Raw genomic sequence first — 22,418 nt, forward strand, 5'->3', positions numbered from 1 at the left:
TGCTACGTTTCCCTCCATTAGTTAAACAGTTTGGGAGGGATGCGGTTCCCATTTGTCTGCAACTCCCCGCCCCCCCCCCCCCCCAGCAGAGCACCCGAGGGTCAGGGGCCGGGGGCACCCGGGTGCTCTGCTGCCCACTGCAGGGCTTCCACCTCAACGATGGTGTGGGCCAGGGGTGCTGAGCACCCCAGGAACCCCTGTGCCCACCAATCCGGCTGTGCCCACTGTCCCTCCCCGCCAGCAAGGGATGCTCACCGGCTGCGCCGAAACAAGCAATAAGGCAGAGAGGTAAATAAACACTGTCCCATCAGCCACCTTCCCGACAGGTCTCTCAATTTAACTGGTTTTACGGTTAGTTTAAAATCTGGTGGGCTTTAACATTTACATACTTTGCATCACATGCTTGGGACTGCTTTCTTCCACGCTGTTTTTGGTTTTGGCACTGGATGTTTGTAACGTGCTGCACTGGAGCCGTTTCAGCAGCACTCCCATGCTCTCAGGTTTTCGGGCTCCTGTGCCACGGCATCCCGCAGCCCCTGCTGCTCACCGGGGAGAAACCAAGGGATTTCTGCATTGGGGACCGCTGCCACGGCACTTCTCTCCCCACAACTCAGAAGGCTGCGGCTGCTTCGCAGGATCTGATCCCAGCGCCGTACCTTCTGCCTGAGTCTGCACATTCAGCTTTAACACTTATTACCAACCACCCAGCTGGCAAAGAAGAGCTGAAGCTGGTGATGCGGTGTGAACGCAGAGATGTCTCTAATAATTTTTCTGTTTAAAATGAAGAAAGAGCTGAGGCAGGTGATGCTGGCGCTTTCACCTCGGGCTGAGCAACACGAAAGCTGTTGCTACTTTTACCATAGGCAACCACATCTGCATTAATTGTTTACCACAGCCTGGACAGGTCTTTTATTAATATTAATGAGTAACAGGGAACAAAAGGCCCCTTTATTTTTAGCCTACTCTAATTGCGTAGTAATTACTCATCTACAAAACAAATGAGCCGAACTCCATTGCCATAGCAACAGAAACTCCGGCCTCCCACTGTACCACATTAACTTGCTATCACTCCTGTTAATTTTAAATTGAAGCCTTTTGTACAATAACAGACAATACAGCAGGGCAACTAAAACAAAACCGGGTCTTTTTTTTTTTCTGCATATTTTAAATTGCCATAGCCGGAGGGCATTGCCCGGGGGGCACCTTGCCACTGCGGATGGCCCCCTGCGGGCTGGCTGGATGCTCAGAAGCCCAGAGCGGGTTTATCCAGGTAATAGAAGAGAAACATCCCACAAACTCCAGTGCAGCGATGCTCTCCGGCCAGGCGCCTACATGGACAGAGGTGCTGGACTCCGAGAGCAAACCTGCCTGGCCAAGCAGGCACCGAGACCACGTCAGAGCAAGGAGGAGCCACTGGTTCCCCAGGGCACGTGTGGCTAGTGATAACACCCTTCCCAAAGGAAAACCTGAGTTCATTGATGAGGAGACACTGGGAGAAGCTGCTGCCCACCACGCAGCATTCAGGGGAGATGGGGGCACCAGCCCTGCTGCCAGCAGCCAACACCCAGCCCCTCGCCGGGGAGAATCCAGGCACACACACCTGAGAGCCCTTATGCCTCTGGGCTCTCCTTTTAACCATCAGCAACTACCCTTAAAAAGACCCAGCTGTGTGAGTTCATTACTTTTAAATAGCCCAAGTTTATATACCTGCAGACCAATTTCACATTCACTGGCAACTACTAATCCACCACCCTCCTCAAGCTAATCCAGAGCCAGATGCATGCTAACATCTGCTGCAAGGAAGAACTCTACTGCTTCTTTTGCAGCTTTCTATTTCAGAAAGGAGAGAGAGAAAAAAAAACCCCAATAACCCTGTAATTATGTATTTACTTTTAACGTACTTGGGGAGAGAATCAGCATGAAAATACTTACAATAGCACGTCAGTGTAAATGTGCGCTGTGTCCCATTTAGTAGTTGTTCTACTAATGGGTAACAGCCTGCAACTGCTGCCAGGCAGAGTCACCCCTCAGCTCAGCAAGTACTTTATGCTTTTAGTGATTAAAATGCATGAGACATGCTCGAGTATCTCACTGCACCTGAGAGCCCGTGCTCAAGGCCCCCCTCACAAACTTTACAATGACTCGTCTGCATCTTGTGTGGAACAAAGTCTAATTACAACAGCCAAGAGCTCCGTGCCTCCGCTGGGAGAAAGGAAACAAATGGCGAGTAACTGGTGGCTGCAGGGCTTTGCGGGCGAGGGTGGCATGGTCCTGGGCACCAGCGAGCCGGTCCCTGTGTGGGCCATCACCCTGCCCAGGGCACTAGCCAGTGGCCGTGCCGTTGCCACTGGCCGCGTGTCAAGAGCAGCAGCTGGGACGAGCTCTGCCGAGGAGTGTTTTCCCATTGAAAATAACTCCCCTGATTGAAAAGACTATTAAAAGTTAGCTGCTAAATTCGTTAAAGATTAACTTCCACTCTACTTAAGCCTGCACTTCAGAGATGGTCACTAATTGCGCTGCAGATGATTTATCAAGTGCGCAAGATTTTCTATTACAAAATTATCGATTAAAGCTGATGTATTTTAACTACAATATACTTCAGCCAGGAGCCCTGCAAAACAACTGCCGCTGTGGTCCAGGCCTAAAAGCAGCAGCACCAAATTGTTTTACATCTACTGAATCTTCTACTCGGCACTGCAGGATGCTCGGTCCCTCCTGGATCAAAAAAAATCAGAACGTGGCATCCTGCAGTAAAACAAGACAAACCGTTTTTGCGTGTAGCCTGCATTGTGGGCAGGACCTGCGCGATTCCCCCCCTAGACCAGCACAGCACTTCTGAAACGAAACAGAAATGCCCCCCCTTGCGTTATTATTTTTTTACTTTGGGGTAGCAGTCAGAAAAGTAACTGTGGCACTGGCAAAAGAGCAAGAGGATGCTGCCAGGACCGAGGCCAAAACCACCGCCAGCAACGCCAAGCAGCCCCTGCCCCCACCCCCGTGCAGCTATCGGCCACGCGGGTGGGTGCTGCGCACCGAGCCTGGCCACGCCGATTCCCATGGAACACCCAAGGCTGCCCCCGTGCCCAGCCTGGCTGAAGCCCCATGGGGCGCGGGGTCCCCCCGCCTCACCTGCCTGCAGCGCTCCCCGGCGCAGGCTGCCTCTGCTGCCAAGATCAGCAAAAGATAAAATCTGATGCAGCCGTTAATTTCCCAATGCATCAGCCGCCAGGCGCTGTCACATCATTACCGGTGGCTCCAGCGGAGTGAGAAATTTCAGCCCGCTCGCTGCTCCCAAGTGGTCCACTTGTTAGGTTCTGGCTTTTGAGATTACACAGCTCGGATTAAACTTTATGTACTTTTATATAGTAGAATAAAAGAGGGAGAGCAGTTCTATCAGAGCCACCGTGCCACAAGGGAGTCCTCTCAACAGGCCGTATAAATTCCAAATGGGTTCGTCACTGGATTTTTGAAACGCTCCTCACGACACCGCTGTGAGCCGGTGGCAGCTCCTCTCCCCCCGCACACACAGACCAACCATCGTCCCACTTTTTATGGCCCTCATTTGCTAACGCTATGGGCGCCTAATGACGAGATTAAATTTTTTAGAGCACCTTCCTTAAGTGCAAGGCAAGGCTTCCTAAAGCCCATGCAATTTGTCGCTCTGTTGACTTTTAGATACACTCCTCACTTCATCATATGCCTGGCGCATTAAACAGTGGGTCCCCCCATCTCCCTGGCAGATTGAGATTTAAGGGGGAAATTATCCCCCCCCTCAATGCACAGGCGCTTTGGCACCTGGCAGCAATAAGGGAAGTAATGGGGGTGGCTCACAGTGCCTTGCACGGGCTTGCCTTGCATCAGCCCCATCCGAGCGGTTGTTTACTTGATTTACTTTATGTTCTATTAGAGGTAAGGAGCGGATACAAATCCTTAATTACATTTTGAAAGCCCATTCTGGATATTTTATTTCCTTGGAAAGCGCTTGCTGGAATAAGTGCACTGAAGACTGCCACGACTATCTCCAGCAGAGCGGGAGGATGCTCCAGCATGGCACAGCTGGACTGCGGGGATGGCCGGGGGAAGGTGTCCCCATGCCATACAGCGTCTCTTCTACAGCCCACAGGATGCTTTCTGACAAGCAACAAACTAAGCAAATAAACAAAAGTCTAATTCAGGATCTCAATTACCATCTGTTAAATTTACTGATCGGCAGCTTCATCTGCGAAAGAATTTTAAAAGTTTAGCACAGAAACCTGGGCACAAGAAGCAGAGACGCTCGCTGGCTCGGTGGCAACAAGATGATGAACTTGCCTTGAACTCCTCACACTGGTATTTATTTATGAAACGCTAAATCTTCATTTAAAAATGTTCCCTGAAGCTGGGTGACATGGCAATGAGTACGACCCATCACTAGCGCAGAGTCTCAGTTGCATAACAAGATTTAAGGTTTATGACCTAAAAACAATTGCTTCGTGTCTCAGGACAGTCTGTGGGAAGCTGCTACACACACACACACGGTATTATTTAGATACCCAAATGGAGTGATTTGCGTTTGGCACATCTGGTCTACGACTGCCAACGAATGATTCTATGGGCTAATATGGACGAGTAACAGGCTGATGAAGAAACCATGATTGTAAAATGATTTAAAAAATATCTTAAGTTCTCTTTTAATACGAAATAAAAATAAGAGAGTATCTTTATAGTCAGCGTTTTAATTCCTAGGGGGGGTAATTTGAGAAAAAAAGAAAGAAAAAAAGAAAAAAAAAAAGGCAATTTTACCATCAACATAACAGCATGTGCGGGTTCTTGTGCAGAGGGTGTAGGTTGCCTACAGCCGGCTTCAATTTAAACTTCCAGATAATGGGATTTAACAAATACGGTACTATGGATCCAAGCCATCAGCAGCTCTCTGCTGTATTGATAGCCCTACGCTTTCAATCAGACCAAGGCTATGCTTTTAACTGCCACGCTAGTTCACGTTGATGATACCTATAATATCAACTCAACAATGCATGTTCTACAACTACATCTACTGCTACCAGTACGACTACTACAGTGCATGCATTTAGTTCAGTCCCACAGATACATACACTCTAAGAACAGGCAAGGGGAGATGTGAAATGTTTTACGGGACGACAAGTGTTTTGTTTTTTAAGTAAGGGAAATTAATAAAAACATCAAAAGAAAGAAAGTGTACAAAAAAATAGAGACATTTCTCAAGAGTTGATATGAGTCGTTTCTTGAACCGTTTCGTCCGAACAAGCAAAAAACATGCAACCAGCTGCTACTAACAAGAAGCTGGACACTGAGAGAGGATTAATAGGTGTGGACAAACCTTCCCGCTGAGAGCGCTCAGAAGAGTGTTTGAGAGGAGGTGTGCACGTCCGAGTGTAAGAGAGGCCGGAAAGTATGCCTCAGAGACACCCTCTCTCACAGCAGCCCCAACCAAGCAAGAGAGAAAACAACAAAACATAACTGCTCACACTCACCATCAAGGTCAGTAGCTCACGTTACGAGATTTGTTATAGCTGGCAAGTATAAAGTACAGTAAGGGGTTGTTGGGGCGCAGGGCTCAAAGGCAGCGCTGGCAAGCTGGGACTGGCGCCCAAAATCCAGATGTGCCGGGGGCCGGGGGGCGGGGGGGGCAGCGCCTGGTGCCGCGGCACCGGGCCGTCCCGCCGCGCTGTGTGCCGCTGGTGCTGCCGGGCAGAGCGTGCCCACGGCAGCCTGTGCCGCTCACCTGAGGGCACCCACCGCTCCCCCTGGGGCCGGGCAGCAGGCGCAGGGCTGGGCTGGGGGGGCCCTACGGGCTTTGGCTCCAGCCCTCAGGGCGGCATGGCTGGTGGCAACAGGCTGGGGACTGGAAAACTCTCAGGCTTCTCAATGGAGCAAAGAGGAAGGAACAAAAGCCCTCTCCTGCCCAATTTCGCTAGTCTCGCTCTCCTGCCAAATGAACCCCTCCGATGTCAAATGCAAGATAAAAATGTGCCCCCTCCCATGACTGTATCTTAAAAAAAGCATTCACACGACAGAAATGTTTTACATGTAAAATATGTCAGGTGAGTTCAAAAGAAACGTGACATTGATAGTGAAGTTGTCTAGGAGGAGTTTGCAGCTTTCAGACTTTTTTTCAGTTTGCTCATTTTCCGTGGCTCAGGTCCCAATTCATTAAAAAAACCCCGAGAATGGATGAGGTTGGCAAAACCGGCCAAGGGATTTGGCAGCACAGGCCCACCTGGTGGGAACGGATGTGGCCAAAGCCCTCTGCCTGCTTGAGGGACCTTGGCTATCACCTCGTCGCTGGGATGTCACTGGGGCCCGTGGTTATAAAGAGAAGCATCGCTGCATTCACCCTGCCGGCACATGATCAGCTAAGACAGCGGTGAATTCACCAGCGGCACTGAGCACAGGTGGGGGAAACGTCCCTTTCTGTTGGCTGCAGGAGACAGAGGGAAGAACCCGTTTATCTGGCACAGCAAACCAGTGACTGCATCCTCAAATGCTGAGACAGAAAAAGAAGGGGAGCGGGCAGGGCAGGGTGGGCAGCGCAGAACTGGGGCCGGGTGCTTTTCGCCGGCTGTTCAGCAAATGTGCGGGTTTCCTAAGAGGGGGAGCATCACCCCAGGGAGAAAGTGAGGTGGTCAGTGCCCACGCACCACAGCCCGAGGGCTGGCATGAAAGGGCTGCAGCCTCCTTGAAAGACCAAGATGTGCACCCGAAGGCAGATGCTCCGCCGAGCTCCGGTGCTGCAAAGCCACCGTGCCAGCAGCGATGCCTGGAGGGTGGGGAAGAGCTGGCAGGATGGGGCCAGCGAGCAGAGAAGGTCAATTTGGGGTGAGCTGGGGGGCCGTGGTGCTGGGCAGAGGGCAGCAGTGACGGGGGCTGCTCTGGCAGCCCCTGGGCAGAGCGCTGCCCAGTGAACAGAGGGCGGTGGGATGCGCCTGCCCAGGCATTTTCTGTTGCTTTTCCATTTACTGGCACAAAGGGGCCGGTAAGGGCCAGCGGTGCCACGCTCTGTGCTTACGGATCGGGCGTGCGGGAAGGAGGGCTGTGCAAATTGGCAGAGGGAAAATTCAACTCAAAAGAAGAAAAACCAACCCCCCCCCCCAAAAAAAAACAACCAACCCCCAACCATTTTTCTTGTAATGAATCGGGCCCGTACACTGTAGCACAAGATCGATCGGACTCTACTGCTCCTGAATACAATTCACTACCATTTGCTGGATGGAAGTGGCGAACCCAGGATGTCCCTTCCAAAAACCATCTTTGGATGGAAATGACTCTACGTAGAACCCCGCCATTCCCAGAGCACGCTTCGCTGCAACCGTGAGTGGCCGTGGGGCTGGGCCGGTGACAAACCCACCTTCCTCCTCGGGACACGGGGGCTGGGGAGGGGCCGGGGGGGTGGGGGGCTCTTTTGGTTCCATTTGGGGGTTTTGCCAGTTTTGCGCACACAGGCAATTTTGAGGCTTGAAAGACATTTCCAAACACCATACTGCTCTTTAAACTTGCCAGAAAGGGTGTTGTTAATTTAGGGTTAGGTTTAGTTTCGTATTGCAAATTCAAATAAAAAACAAAAACAGAAAACCAAAACAAAACAGGAAACCCAACGAAAGAAAAACCAAAAAACACTCAAATTAAAGACAAATGATTTTCAGGCACAGAATTGATCAATGCTCAGTTCAGTTGTAATGGGCACCAAAAGCACTCAGATTAAAAATAAAATAAAATAATAATAATCAGGGAAGCAACGTTAATCCAGCCAAACCCTCTGTGCCTTGCTAAGGGGCAACTCACCAGGTCTGTTTGCATGTAAAACAACACCTGAAGGGCAAAACATGAGGAACAGGCAGAAACAATGAAGTCTGTTTTCCTGAAGCCACATGCAAATTGAGTTTTTTTTCTTTTTCTTTTTTTTTTTCTTTTTTCTCTTTGGGTCGGTTTTTCCCCCTCCGCAAAGGGGCAGCAGGAAAAGCCGGGAGATGGGGAATCCCCACAACCAGTCTGGCAAGTCACCCCTTAGGCGCTCTCTACATGCCACAAGATGAAACTGGTACAGAAAATCCTTTGTAGCCTGCAAGCAGTGCCAGTTTGCATGGAACGGAGTTCTCCTGGTGTCTGTCTGTCTTTGGCCTCCACGGCATCAGGCTCACACTCGAGACACACCTGGGCCTGCGCCCTCCTCGGAACCCCTCGCCCAGCGGTTCAGTCGGGGCTTTTCGGGAAGAGCCCGGTTAACCCACCGGGGCTGCCAGGAAAGCCACCGAGAAACCCCCATGTCAGGACTGCGCCATGAGCGAGCTGGGAAGGCGCTGCCCCGCCATGGCCCCCCCCGCGGCACACGCCGGCCAGCTGGACCCACGGGGGCTGGCCGCGGGGGGCTGGCCGCGGGGGCTGGCGAGGGGGCCAGCAGCGGGGGGCTGGCATCGGGGGGCGGCGGCGGCTCCGTCCCGGCTCCGTCTGGGGGGCTGCCGAGCCAGCAGCTCGCTGATGGCCGTACTGAACGCTCCATGACCTGAGCAAAGTGCTAATTCACGTGTTTAGCTAAATTTCAACCCTGAGGTAATAACAGTGACTGGCAACGATTTATTTCTTTCCCTTAAGGGGAAAAAAATAAGGGTTTTCAGAAGGACAGAAGAAAAGCTTTGGCGCTGCCCAGGAAGGCTGGCTGGGGCTGGCAGCGGGCAGGGTGCTGAACCTCGCGCCGGCCGCCGCTGCCCCAACCCGACACCGCCTTCCCATGAGAAACCAAAACTTTTTTTCAAAAAGAGAAATTAATTTTTTCTGGGGGTGGGTGGGTGTCTTTCAATAACCTCAAATTTAAACCAAAGAAACAAAGAAACTAACATAATAAAGGAATAAATAAAGAAACAAATCAGAATATCTACCCTGGGTTGGGCAGTTCTTACGCCAATCTCCTGCAAGGTGCTCCAGGCCCCGTGGCCTCTGCTTGTAGTTTAGGTTTGGTTTGGGGATTGATTATTTATTTTTTATATAATTTTTTTTTTAATCATTTGTTTTCAGGTCCCCAGGATAAGTGTGAGGAAAAATCAGAGAAATGATGGAGAGCTGCAGCCACACAGAATACCGACAGAGCTTTTACCTGACCCTGCACTCTGAGGGTTTGCTCTTCCACGGGCCCCCCTACCTGATCCTCTTGCTGCCGCCACGGCTGCCGCTGCTACTGGTCCATAGGCCGCTGCCGGAAAACCTGGCCGTGGAGAAAAGGAGAAGGGTAAAGAGAGAAGCCAGCAGGTACCGCGAGTCTCTGCGGGGCGCGGGGCGGCCGTTGAGGGCACGGCGTTTCCAGACGTTGCCATCCTGGCTCCCTGTGCCGTCAGCGGGCACCGCGCTAGGGAAAGAGCCAAGCCCTTGGCAGCTGCCCACCGCTGGTGGTCTCCGCCAGCACAAAGGGGGCCCAATTCCCCCTGACAGATGAGGAGGTGGCCGTGCCGCAGAAGCCAAGCTGCCGGGGCAGCCGAGCCTGCAGCCCTCTGCCTCCATACCCCCAAGGGCGAGGGTCGAGCGCTCCGCACAGCCACCAGGGAATGCTCCTCTTTGCTTATTTGCAAGTGATAATAACGTGCTGATCTACAGACACGGCAGTAATGGAAAATATGAGGAGGTCCTCATGTCAAGATCACAGATTTGCTGGGATCAAGCAGAAAAAAATTCACTGGAACATAATTTAAAAAAGAAAGAAAGAAAAAAAAGAAAAGCTCCTGAAAGCAAACCAGCCACAGATCACAGAGCTCTAAGACGTACACCCTGCTACGGGGGGACCGGGCCCTTACAGATGAATGAAATGCTGCTAGCAAGATGGCAGATTTAGTTTCTTGACTTAATTAATATTCAAAAGATCTGCCAGAGGCTCTGATTTTAAAAAATACATATTTTAAGAGGGCAATGGCAAGGCCCAGGCGATCACCCCGCACCCCCTTGCTGCCAAGTCAACCAAACTCTCAGAGGTTCCTGGTCTCCGGGGAGCTCCCCCGGGGCTGTCACTGCTGGGGACTGACTTTGATCACAGCTGCTTTGCAATGCTGAGGAACCACAGAAAAACAACTGAGGCAACAGAAGAAGAGAGCAGCAAGTAGAGGAACAGAGAGAGCGAGACCCAGAGAAATCAGCAGACTACAAGCCCGCTAGCTCTAGCACTATCGTCTCGGCTACAGGTTATCTACCAGGGGGAAAGGAGCAGAGAACAACTAAGCTACAGTGACTTGAAGCTACTTAAAACATCAATTAAAAAAAGACATACTTGCATTTAAATATGGTAATAGGGCTGTTGGGGGGAAAAAGAAATAGTATAGGTAAACATGCGCACAGGTAGCCCAGGCTGCTGCCTACTGCCGCCCCCCGTGCGCAGAGCCCCCACGCCATGGAGCAAACCCAGCTCTAGGTGCCCATGGGAATCTGTTTGGCCTCAGTCTGTGGATGAACCGCTACAGCCTCTGTGGAGGGGGACGCGGGAGGAAGCGCAGCCAGACTGCGGCACATTATAACCAAACATCCAAGGGCTGAATTCCCTTTCGGTAGTGACGAAGCCATCCACCCTGGGCGGGTGCCCTCATGTACATTTAGGTACGCTGCTGCTGGAGTGAGAAGACCCTGGCGTCAGGGTCAAAGCAACCTCCAAGCAGCAGGGACAGCACCTGCAGGACACAGGCTGAGGCTCTGGGGCTTCGTTTTCACGGGGAGCTGTGCCCAGCCAAGCCTCGAGCCCTCCCGCTGTGCGCTGTGCAGGGGCAGAGCTGGCACCATCCCTCCAGCCTCTCCTCCTCCGCTCCCTGCCCACCACGGCGCACAGCCCGAGAGCAGTGTCCTCAGCGTTCCCATGGCATGTCCAGCACCAGCTGACCACCAGCAAAGCTCTCATGTGGAGGCTCCAGGGGCTCCCTAAACCATCCATAAGGGATCAGAGGAGCTGTGGATTTTCCATGGAATAAAATGCCTCTGCCAAACCCAATCAAATACCCTTCAAATCACCAAGCATCCCCTGAAAACAGCATAAAAAACAGGGCCAGAAAGTTTGTTTCTCTTGTTCAGCTGCCAGGGACACTCAGTATCTATTTGAAATGCAGGACAAAAAGTTTTGCCATGCAAAAGAAGAATGAAATAACAAGGGTGGAGAAGGCACTCCACAGAAAGAGCCTGAACAAAGGACCCGTTATTGCATTCCAGCAGACAGATGTGTGAAAAATTAATCCCTCTGCCCCCAAAGAAAGCTATTATCCCAGTTCTGAGATAAAAGCATCTGCGTGACATGGCACTTCAAACAACTCAAGTGTGATCGGCTGCTCATGCTGCACCCGGAGCGCTGCGGCTGGCCAGGGGCACGGGACGGACACAGGGATTGATTATCAAGATTGGCAAAAACCTGCTTCCCAATACAGACTCACGGGCCGGCTCCATCACTGGAGGATCCCTAAATCAATCCAACGTACTGAAAGGAATCAATCCCCCACGCTGAAATTACATTTGTCAGGCACTGCATTAATCAGCTCCTTCAGCTGAAAACAAACATCCCGGTCACCAGGCTGCGGGGCCGGGCGACGACTCATGGCTGCGCTAACTTACTGTTGGGCTTAGGTGGTGGCTTGCTCCCGAGCCTCTCAGCAGTGACCAGCAGCAGGTGGGAGAAAACGAGGCACAAAGAAGCAAAGTGACTTGAGCAAGACATTTGCAGACAGCCAAGGGTGCAGCCGGGCTCCGGCAGGGTCTGGGCTCAAGCTCCAGCACTGACCTCTGGAGCTGCCCCGTGCCATCCCTGTGGCGTTGTTTAAGCACTTGGTCACGCCATATTATTCCCTCCCGCTTTTTACAAACTTCTACACTGGTGAAGACTTCAAAGGATGGCACTACGGTGACACAGGAATTGGTACCGAACCTGTTTTGTGTACCGCAAGAAACTTTGCCTCTACCGCCCTTCTGCTCGTGTTGTCACACCATTGCATCAGAACTGGAGTGCTGAGGTGTCTGCAGCTCTTTAGGAAAGAGGGAAGCATCAGCACGCAGTTTTGCTGATTCCCAGGCCCCCAGAAGGAACCTGTTCATGCCTGCACACCTTCCCTTCCCCGGCCTCAGCACTTGAAACGGGGAAAAACGCAGCCGCCGAGTCCCAGCGGCACCTTCCCGGGTGCTGCTCCCCAGGCAGCGGCAGAGGTGGGTGCACTCCTGCCTGATGGGGACCCCGGCGCTGAGGACACCCCGGGGGCGGGAGCAGGGGCCAAGCAGATGTGTTAGCAGCAGAGCCCGGCATGTGATGTGCCAGCACCGATTCCCCCGAGCAACACCGGGGAAGTGTAGACTTCTCCAGGAGCCAGAGCAGTGCCTTTGGGGGTGCAGGACCACTGGCCCTGGGGGTCCCCCTGCGGCCACGGAGGGCTGTGGTCTATCAGCACGCTCTTTGCCAGCTGCTGAGGGGCTTGCACACTCCTGACTCTTTTTTACCAGGCACGCTGGAGATCACTGGGTGCCAGGAATGGGTGCCCAGACCAGAGCACCTGGAAGTCAAGGGGAGCATTGACCACAGCGTGCTCTGGGTCCCACCGCCACCCAGGCAGGGAGCACAGCCGGTGCCAGCCCCACTCCCTCCCAGCCCTCTGCTTCCTGAAGTCAACTGGAAAATCAAAAGGGGTGGAGGGAGAGATCAATTAATTCATCGTGTTTGTTTAAGGTGCTCCGATTCCTGCTGGAATGATCCCTGTCCTTCTTTGTGTATCCGCTGCTTATAATTGCCTAGAGAAAACAAGATACCGAAGCTGCTCACAAGGACAAAAGTGCCCACTTTAGGGCATTGCAATTAGAAGATATTTTACAATAAATGTTTTGCAATGGGCTCGGGCACTGTCCAGGAAAGCCCTGAGGATTCACAGCAATTTCATGCTCTCTTATTGCTCTGAACGAGCTAAAGCCAGCATTTAGAGTTCAATTTTTCACAGATAAATTTTTTTGCTTCCTGCATCAATAGTTTTGCTTTAAATACCAAAGCAGCCTCGTGCGAGGGAAGATGGACACATCTGTTTTTAAATGCTGTGCCCTAAGGTCATGGATTTAGCCCACGGCTGGCTGCAAGCAACTGCCTTCTCCCAGGCACAAATGAGTGATGGCGAGAGGGGTGTGAGAGGCGGCCGGTGCCCGGGACAGATGGGCTGGCTTTGCCCCCCTGCCTCACACGTTGCCTCACCCAGTAGAGAACACTGAGAGCCCAGGACTTAGTGGATCTTGCAGGGGCCTTTTGAACAAATCTGGCGAGAGCGATGTTGCCTGAGCAGGGCCAGTCCTCCCGGGGCACGCAAGGGGCTCCCGGCACAGGGCACGCTCCCTCCGCCGGTCTCTGCCTGCTCCAGCTCCCGCTCTGGTGGGACTGTTCCCTTCTCAAACCACCGGTTTCTCCTTTACCCCAGCCAGAGCTGGCTGCAAGGCAACCAGGAGCAAGTGAAAAACACGAGAACCATTCCACATGCCCTTCCTCCACACCGCTGCCAGGACCCCCTCGCGTGCAGCCCAGGGTGCTGGTATCAGAAATCACCGACTGCTTCAGACCCACTCAGCCCCTGCAGAACCCAAACACCTTGCATCCCCAAAGGACACAAGACCCTCTCCTCTACAAACAGCCAGACGATAGCAATCCAACTAAAAAGAAGCCGCAAAGATAATGAAATTCGTTCTTACACCAAAAAATATCATGCAAAGAATTTTCTCTGCTTCTAATGGCTAAAGCGCTGGGGGCACATGAGGTCTGATGTTTGGGCATGAGCAATAAGCACGAGGATTTAAAACAAGAACTAAAACGGAAGCTGAGATACTCAGATCATCACCCAACTCCAGCACTTGACTTCAGAAAACAACCAAAATTATGGGACAGGCATGGAGAATAGAAGAAAAGCCACCATAAAACTGCACCTAGCAAGCAAATCCCTCCTCTCCGTTTGTGGGTTGTTTGGAGCACTTGCACACATCAGCAGAGGAGCTGAATACTGTGGCTCTGTCTCGCCAAGTCACTGCGTTGCTGCGCAGGGCGTTCTGGGGGTCCCACACACATGGGGCACCGAGCACCCAGGCTGCATCCCCCTGTCCCCCCCACACCTCGCCTCCCACGCCAATGGTGCTCCCCACCCTGCCGACCTGAACACCAGCCATTTAGGAGGTTCACTTGATCTCCCAGGAAAAAAGTGCAAAATCTGGAATATAAAATCATCCCCAGGTTGAGTGGGGAAAGGAGAGGGGGAAACTGATATCCTCTTTTCAAACGACGTTACCAGCAGCTTTGATCAGCACAGAAAAGCTTCGCGAGGCTCACAGCTGTCATTTCAAATGGGTTCTCGCTTGCATTACTCTTTCCATTAGGCAGTGTTATCCTCTTTGTAGGATCTTTAGGCTTCATTTCAAAAGTATCAGAGACTCAAAACCATGAAGCAGAAGAGCCTGGTGGCTTTTTTTTTTTTTTTTTTTTCTCCTGAAGGCAGGCAGGCGTGGGTCCAATTTACTGGACAAAAATGTAGTCTTTAATGGGGAGCACCCACAAGGGAAAGCTCCATCCCCAAACAATCCCTTTATGTTTAAAACCTTCATTTTTCAGGCCCCTCTGTCTCAGATTCTCCCTCCCTTTCTATAAGGAAACAAGAATGAGAACCCCCCCCGCCTCTGCTACCATTTCAAGCTTTAGATCAATAACTAAATGCTCAATATTTAGAGAAGAATACACACCCAGAGAAACCAGGCTGTACCTAGAACTGCCAAAAGATGGGGATTCTACCAAACCATTCACAACTTGTTACCAGGGTTTAGCAGCAATTAACTCTTTGGGACTGGATTGCGGACTGTACCAGGCTCCCTGTTACGAGTCCCTCGCCCCGTGGCTCCCAGCAGTGACCCCGGCTTGCCCGCACAGCAGCGGGCAGAGGGCACCATGCCAGGTGCCGGGCAGGCATACCTGGAAACGGGGAGTTTTCCTAAGCTTTGGATCACTTCTAGTAACACTTCTAGCATCTCCAAGCCCCCTCAGAGCCCTTTCTCGTGACAGCTCCATTAAGTGTTTCCCTTTGTCTTTATGCGCTGTGTTACATCAAACTCATTAAAATCTATTTCACCAGGTCAGAAAATTAGCGAACTTCAGATCCTGCACATCACACATAATGGAAAGCTCATTAAGCAGCCCACTGCGTTATCCGAGGCACAAGCTGCTTAAAATGTACCGTGCGTGGCAAGATTTTGTAGAATTCTGAACGTCAGACACCCGTAACGTGCTTCACACTGGGTGCGTGTTTGCAGATGGATGTTACTATGAACAAATATTTCTGCTTTGGAATTTCAACAAAACAGTAAAACCCAAATATAGTTAATTTAAAATTTGGCACTTCCACTTTATGTACAGTAAACGACCCATTTTTCAGCTGTTTACCACTCTCTGGCCACAGTTTTTAAAATGAGAACGATGCACTTTTGCCCAGTAATTACTTTATGCATCAGTGAGACAAAGCGTTGTTTGTCTCCAAATCATCATTCTGTGTCGTTTCAAGTGTAATAACCCTTCTGCAGTTATTACACCGTACACAAAACTGGGAAACTTCTCAAAGGCAAACAGTTTATTCTAAGAAAACTGTTTATTAAAAAAAAAAACCCACAAACCAAAAAGCAAAAGCTGGTGGCTGATGCAGTTACTTACTCTGCTTACAAACTTGACATCCCACAGCAGCTTCAAGGCATCCGCTGCACTTCTCAAATGTGTCCTGTGAAAACTATACCCCCCACCAGCCAACACTCCTACTCAGTATGGGATCTGGAGTCTCCCTAATTTAGTAACTGGTGAAACACAGAGAATTACAAGCTTCAAGTGAATGCAGCTGACGCGGATGAAAGAGAATCTCAACCAAACAGCTCCCTAAAAGCAAGCAATTCTGTTTAATACTAAGTTGATTGCTCTGATGAAAGCATTTCTCACTTTAAAGCCCAAAGCCAAACATTTACCATCGATTCTTAACAGACAAGGTAAGTATAAATGCAACGCCCACTGCAGGGGGACACACCTGTGGACTCCTGGCACTGGAGCGGTGGCGCAGCATGGCAGCTCCGCGGCTCACTCACCTGCTGCTGGATGAACAGGGGCAGGTCAGGGAACCGTGTCAAGGCACGGATTTAAAGTTCAGCAAAGTGGCACTGATTTGCTTCAAGCCTCATTTCAGCTGCCTCGATGGTACAGAAAATGAGCTATTTGGTTAAACCGCCTGCTTCAATTTTTATGAATGAGCTAAACTTTGGGTAAGTATTATTAAAAGACAGATCCTTGGTGATGAACAAAGGCAGAAAAAGAACTTATGTCTGGAGGCTGAAGCTGGAAAAGTTCAACGCAGGCAAGAGGCGACTATGTAAAAAGAGAAGATAATTAATCAGAGGACAAGGTTATCAGAGAGCAGGAAATTCTTTATGACCTGTATGTGGGGAGTCACGAGTGAATGTCCCCCTCGCAGGGACCCTGCGGCTCAGCACGTGCAGCAGCTGGTGACCCCCCCAGCCCTGCCGGCGGAGCTGCCACCACCTACCCCATAACCTGCGTTATGAAAAGGGTCAGATGAGAGGCTGGTGGTGCTGAGCCCAAAAACCTTGAGGGCATCGCTGCAGCAACTACATGCTACTGCTTCTGGGCAAAGCAGGACTGGGAAGCTACTTACTTATCATCTTGAAATCCCACTAAGTGTGATTGAAAAACATGCACATTTGAAGTTTCTATGCTCTGAGGAGACTAATCACTTCAAATTCTTTGCAACCCCCAGCTCTCAATTTTTAACTGCTTTACAGCTAAAAATTGTTACCTACAGAGGCATAAGGCATAAAAGCAGGCTAGCCATCATGTCCCTCGCTCCATCTAACGCGGACACGTAGAATTCCTTATAGCACAACTGGCGTTACCAGATCACATTCTTCTTTCTACAGGGTTACCCATGTTCTTTTCCATACATGCGTGTTTGTGTTACGCCTCTTTACTCCTGTGAAGAATTACTCTCATCACACTTCCCCATTGCTGCAGCTGTGGCTTGTTCGCAGCAGAAACCATCGCTCCAGAGCTCTGTTCCTGCAGCATCACCCCAAAATGCAAAGAGCTCCAGACAGACTGGTAGGTTTGGGGTTTTTTTCTTTTTTTCCCCCCCTCCTCCCTGTCCCTTTATGATCACTCATTTTCAGGGCAACGACCTTGAATTTTAAAGCCCGTCTCAAACTCCACGCGTTGGTCAGTGAGCAGCTGAGAATAGGACACTTGGCATTTAAGTTCAATGTTCAAGATGCCCAAGCAGTTCTTCAAGGTATTGGCAGAGAAAAATCTAGTGAAGGATCTGTGCAGTTTTGGTCCTTGGCCAGACCTGCTGCCCAGGAAAGCCTCCAGAGCAGCCTCATTGGCACAGAGGTGATGGGGCAGGGAAGGGGACAGGAGCATCTCTCCTGGCCATGCTCTGCTGCCGCTGCCGGGAGCTGGACCACTGACCGAGATCAACAGCTTATCTCCTGGAAACCTCTCCTTAAATTTAATATCCGGGAAATTATTTTAAGGGGTGAGGGAAACAGGAGGTAAAAAAGGAATTTTATGCAATTCTTTGCAATGTTAAAAAAATGCAACTCTTCTCAGAAAAAACATGCCCAAGAGGCAAAGGTGCTTAAGCTGTGCTCGGACTCAGCAAACAGCTCTAGATGCCATTTTTTCCTGTGCCAAAACAAAAGCTACTGTCACCTAAGCAGAACTTGAAGGAGTATGTTCTGGCTGGAAATTTATGGGCTTTGCTGTATTAATTTCTCAGTTTGCTGTCTGCAGTTCCATCTGCTCCTCAATCCGGGGATGCACCTGCAATCGAACAGTCCCTCTTCAGCCTGCCCTCTGCCAGCACAAACCCCCCAACATCTTAATTTTAAAACAGGTCCAGTCTATAGCCTTTGTTTTCACCAACGGAGGCTGAAATGGAGAGATTTGGAGAGTGGTAATTAAGGTGCTTCTAGCAGATTTCAAATGCACTTTGTAAACCATTTTATGCCATGCAGATGCAGTAATGTGTTTTAGGTGGAAAAAAAAGCATGCAGTGCAGGGACAATTAGAGCAGATTTTAAGCAGTTAAGGAAGGGTCACACAAAGGAGTGAGAAACAGGTCCAGCTTCGTTCCACATCTCTTGCTGTTACAAGGCTCAACTAACTGAATAGACAATTTAAAATATATTTTATATTTCCTCCCCCTATTTTGCAGCTGCCAGCAATTTCTCCTTCTTTCTTAATGTTAAGTTCGATCATCAAGGTATCATGACCAGACAAACTTTGCTCCCATTACTAGATGTTATACAAGCCTTAGACTCGTGTAACTGCTTTAAAAGAGCGTTTTACAGAGTTGACCCTTATTAGTACTGACTTCATTACTCCCTACCGCTAAAGCAGCCACGTGTAGGCAGCATCTCTGCTTCCCACCACCGCAGTGGATCACGGGGAGGTGGCTCGGGGTCACTGCAACACCACGCACATGGCACTGGTGTCAGCATTCACAGCTCGGGTCCGGCGTGGGGGCCTGGTTCGTGCTGCTTCAGCGCGCGGAATGCACCGACCCCCACGTAGCACGGTAAAGCTGCACTCCCAAGCGCGGGCATTGCTCTGTGCCAGCACGCCTTGCCACCGACGCAATGGTCGACTTTGCAGTATGCTGAAGCTACACCCCCCTCCTGCTCCCCCCATTCCCACCACGCTCCCCCGAAGGTCCTTAACCAGGAGCGAGACCTGCGGCAGCAACACGACCTGCAACCCAGTGCTGCCAGGCATCCTGACCAGCAGACCAGGGAACCTCCTTACCTCGCCTCCTTCTCTCACACACTACGAAAAAGAAGCCTCAAGAATGTCGTCACTGCAGCCATTACCCTAGGGTCTTTGGTACCAGCTCCTTCTCCTGACGCAGAAAAGAACCATCAGACCTACCAGGCAAGCACCACGAGTCACTCCTACACGCGAGTACCTTCCTGCCAGCACCGGTGGCCGACAAGTCAATGGTTTGTGACTGGTAAGGGGAAAGAAACTACATTAAGCTCTACAGATTAACAGAAAGTTGTCTTACATGCTCTCGTAATAAAAAAAGCATCAATTTAGATTTCGAACTGATCTTGTGCTGCATTTTCCCAGCACCAGACACTGCAGGAGCATGACCCTGGAGCTTCACGGACTATGCAGCGCTATTATCAATAAGCAAGTGTATTTCCTTGAGCTCTGAAAAGTGTGTGAACACATTTGTTTTTCCCACCTCTCCCCACATACAAAGGTTTTAATAAGCCTTAACAAACATACAAGCAAACAAACCCTTAATTAAAAAAAAATATATTAAATTCCTGAGCTGAAGGCTTCTAAGCAACTTTGACAATCCCCAAACATCCAGGTAATGATGGAAGAAAGCAGAGCTGAGATAAACACAGTGACGGCAACACCCCAGCCCCGCAGGTACGGCCAGCGGCACCGTCCCCCTGTGGGCTCTGCACCGGGTGCCCTGGCTGCTGACCCTGTCAGGGACAAGAGTTACCTGGTGTTCCTTGCAATTTCCAAACAGCAGGAACAGATTTCTGCACATTAGTGCTGGAGAGTTTGCAACAAGGGTTTCTAAACACTTATGGGTCTGATGCTTAAACCTCCGTGCCCGGTGCAGATCACACTGACCACAGGGGTGGAAGGTCAGACCACTGGCAGCGCTGCCATTGCAACACCAAGCCGCTCCTCTCCCCCCAGTTACAAGTGCACTGTTGTCTTTTTTGGTTTTAATTTTTGCGGTAAACACACCTCGTATGTAACTGTCCATCTGCAGGTTCTTCAAACACTGGGTCGCACGCTTTGAGTGATGGTTGTTTTATTCTTTTATTAAACGGTCATTGGTACTGGTTATTTGGTGCATCCAAACCAAAATATTAAAACTGCAAGCTAAGAGAGCAGCAACACAGCATATCCATTGTAAACAATTTATTATTATTTTCTACCTCAGTTACTTACAGGAAAAAAGTCATAAAAAAGAAAAAAAGAAGAGCACAGATGGACTATTTACAAAAAATGAGAAAATTCACAATAGCTGAAATGTTTGCAAATCATGCACACTAAGACAAGTTCACAAAAGCAAAGCAATTCATAGCAAAAAACCCCAAACAAAATAATAAGAAGCCATACAGATTAAAAAAAGCTATTGCCTGCAGAAAAGTAAAAAGAAAACTAACCAATTATTACATCAAGCATCTTTAATGAAATGAACAGCATAGCCGTGTATCGTAGAGCCTTTGACACTGACATTTTAAACAAGTGGATTAACAAACATTAAAATGCATTACAGTTCTACTGTAAGCATGCAATTTACTTCTCACAAACTTATAAAATGGGTAGAAACACTTTCAAGAAAACCAGAATTTAAATACGATATGTGTTTTCTACCCAAAAGTCCAGAATCTGGTCTTGTTAAAAAAGAAGCCAATGGATGGAGCCATTATCGCACAGGTTGGCTTCTGCGATTTGGGTGGAGACCAAGAGGCGTGATACGGCTTAAGCTAGCAGGGGAAAGCACAATCCCTCTTGCCAAAATTGAAGTAATTTGCCCATGATTAGCAAGCAAAGTCTGGAAGCAGAAGCGACCGCACGGAGTATGCGCAAGCATCGCCAGCTGCAGGAGCGGGGGCGGTGAGTGGCTGGGAGCCTGGGGCAAGGGTCACTGCCGAGGGGCAGTACCCGCCCAAGACCCTCTTTGGTGGCTCCCAGCCACGGCCCCTGCACCATTATGGCAGCTCCAGCAGGAGCCACCAGCCCAAAGTGGACGCAACGGGGGCAGACGCGTGGGTCTGCTGCGCCCGCAGCCACCAGCGCCACAGGGTTGCACACGCGGATGCAGGGCACTTGTTTTGAGTAATTAAACCCTGCGCTGCTAATGATCCTAGTGATCAGAGACGCTCGTCTCGCTCCACCCCGATTATGATTTGTGCTGCTGCTGAACATCTCCATGTTAAAAAGCACCAACATCTCTCTCTGGGGCTGCTTGTGAGACCCAATTGCCATTTTTGCTTCCTTGATAAAATTATTTCTAAAAAGTTTGTGAGAAGTCATGCCTTCATAACGCCCCTAACCCCAATCCTTGTGAGTTACATTCCAAGTGGGCATTAAAAACTCATAACAAAGCAGAGGAAAAAAAAATTAAAAAAATAAAAAGCAAACTCAAAGCAGTGAGGATATGGAGCCTTTAAAAAAGTAAAAATAAAATAAAAAGTCCAGTCAATCAAACCAGCCAGTAAGAGCAGCAATTTTTCAGTGGACATTGATATTAAACATGGACCACCCAGGCTTTTTCTGTCTCTCTCTCTCTCATTAGCACTGTAGTAAACCCCGATTAATTTGTTATGCATCTTTAAGAACTAGTTGATAAAAATTATGTCTTGTGAAATCGGCAAATAGTCTGCAAAGTGAAATAAGAACAGAAATTAATAGATTAAACTGAAAAGATAAGTCCCAGAAATTAAAAAAAAAAAAAAAAAAAAAGACACAGAAAGGGAGTGATTGCAATAAAAAAAAAAAGTCTATGTACTGAGTTATAAAAGCCTAGAGGAAAAAAATAACATGATAGGAGAAGATAGAGCAGTTGCCAAAGTGATTGCATGTGTCTCGCCCGTGGAGCAAGGGGCCGTCCCGTGCTGACAGGCAAGAGCAGAGGATGTGGGAGAGAGCCCGTCCCGGGGACACAGCAGCGGCCCCGGCAGCCGGCGCGCCCCGGGCAGAAACCGCCATGCAAACAAGTGCATCATGACATTTGTGGCCTCTTTTCGCTTGGACAACAGTAAATACCAACAGGACAGTTCAATTCAGACGGCCTTTCAATTTGGTTTGTTGGTGGTTTTTTATTATTAAAAGGGTAAATAGGTGGCACAACCCGCGGAGCAACCGGAGTAACGCCAAGGCACCGCAGCGCAGAGCCCTGTGAGACCGTGGCTGCCAGCAGTGCAGCTCCGCAATGACACCCTCTCGGAGTCGATGACTTTAAAGGTCTTTTCCAGCCTAAACCATTCTGTGACTGGCCCCGTCTCCAGCCTGTGCTGCCGGGCTGGTTCACTGCAGAGAACAGGCTCCACGACACTGCTGCACCGCAGGGAAACGTGTGGCCAGGTCTCTGCAGCGAGCCACAGGAACACAGCGCTGTATCCGCATGTACTCCATCTATATGTACGCTGATATGTACACACCGGTGTGGTTGTAACAACACCGCCGTTTAGCAACCGCGGAGCCAGGAGGCAGAGGAAGCTCTCAGGCACGCTGCCTGGAATGCTCCTGCAGAAAACGGCCACGTATTTTTCTTTTAAAATCATGACATTGAGCATTTGGGCATCGCAACTTTAAAAAGCAGATTTCAGATTTCTCTCCATCGGGTTCGCACATGCTCCTA

At 50.0% G+C, this 22,418-nt stretch overlaps 1 protein-coding gene across 15 annotated transcripts in view; it reads right to left on the minus strand.

The window, feature by feature from the left end:
• The window catches only part of MSI2 (musashi RNA binding protein 2), a 255,916-nt gene that overhangs the window by 18,144 nt on the left and 215,354 nt on the right, over nucleotides 1-22,418 (minus strand). For 7 of the 15 annotated variants that reach the window (XM_055720850.1, XM_055720870.1, XM_055720846.1 and 4 more), the window contains 2 exons: nucleotides 10,265-10,288; nucleotides 9,107-9,214 (listed from right to left, as the gene is read on the minus strand). The exons of 1 other annotated variant lie outside the window; for it this stretch is intronic. In XM_055720850.1, the coding sequence (XP_055576825.1) occupies nucleotides 9,107-9,214; nucleotides 10,265-10,288 (132 nt within the window). Of the gene's footprint in view, nucleotides 1-9,106; nucleotides 9,215-10,264; nucleotides 10,289-19,954; nucleotides 21,438-22,418 lie in introns of those variants that run through there. 7 more of the 15 variants (XM_055720887.1, XM_055720864.1, XM_055720879.1 and 4 more) reach the window with 4 other exon arrangements.

The sequence above is a fragment of the Falco cherrug genome, chromosome 1 (genome assembly GCF_023634085.1).
Source record: "Falco cherrug isolate bFalChe1 chromosome 1, bFalChe1.pri, whole genome shotgun sequence".
Lineage (NCBI taxonomy): Eukaryota > Metazoa > Chordata > Aves > Falconiformes > Falconidae > Falco > Falco cherrug.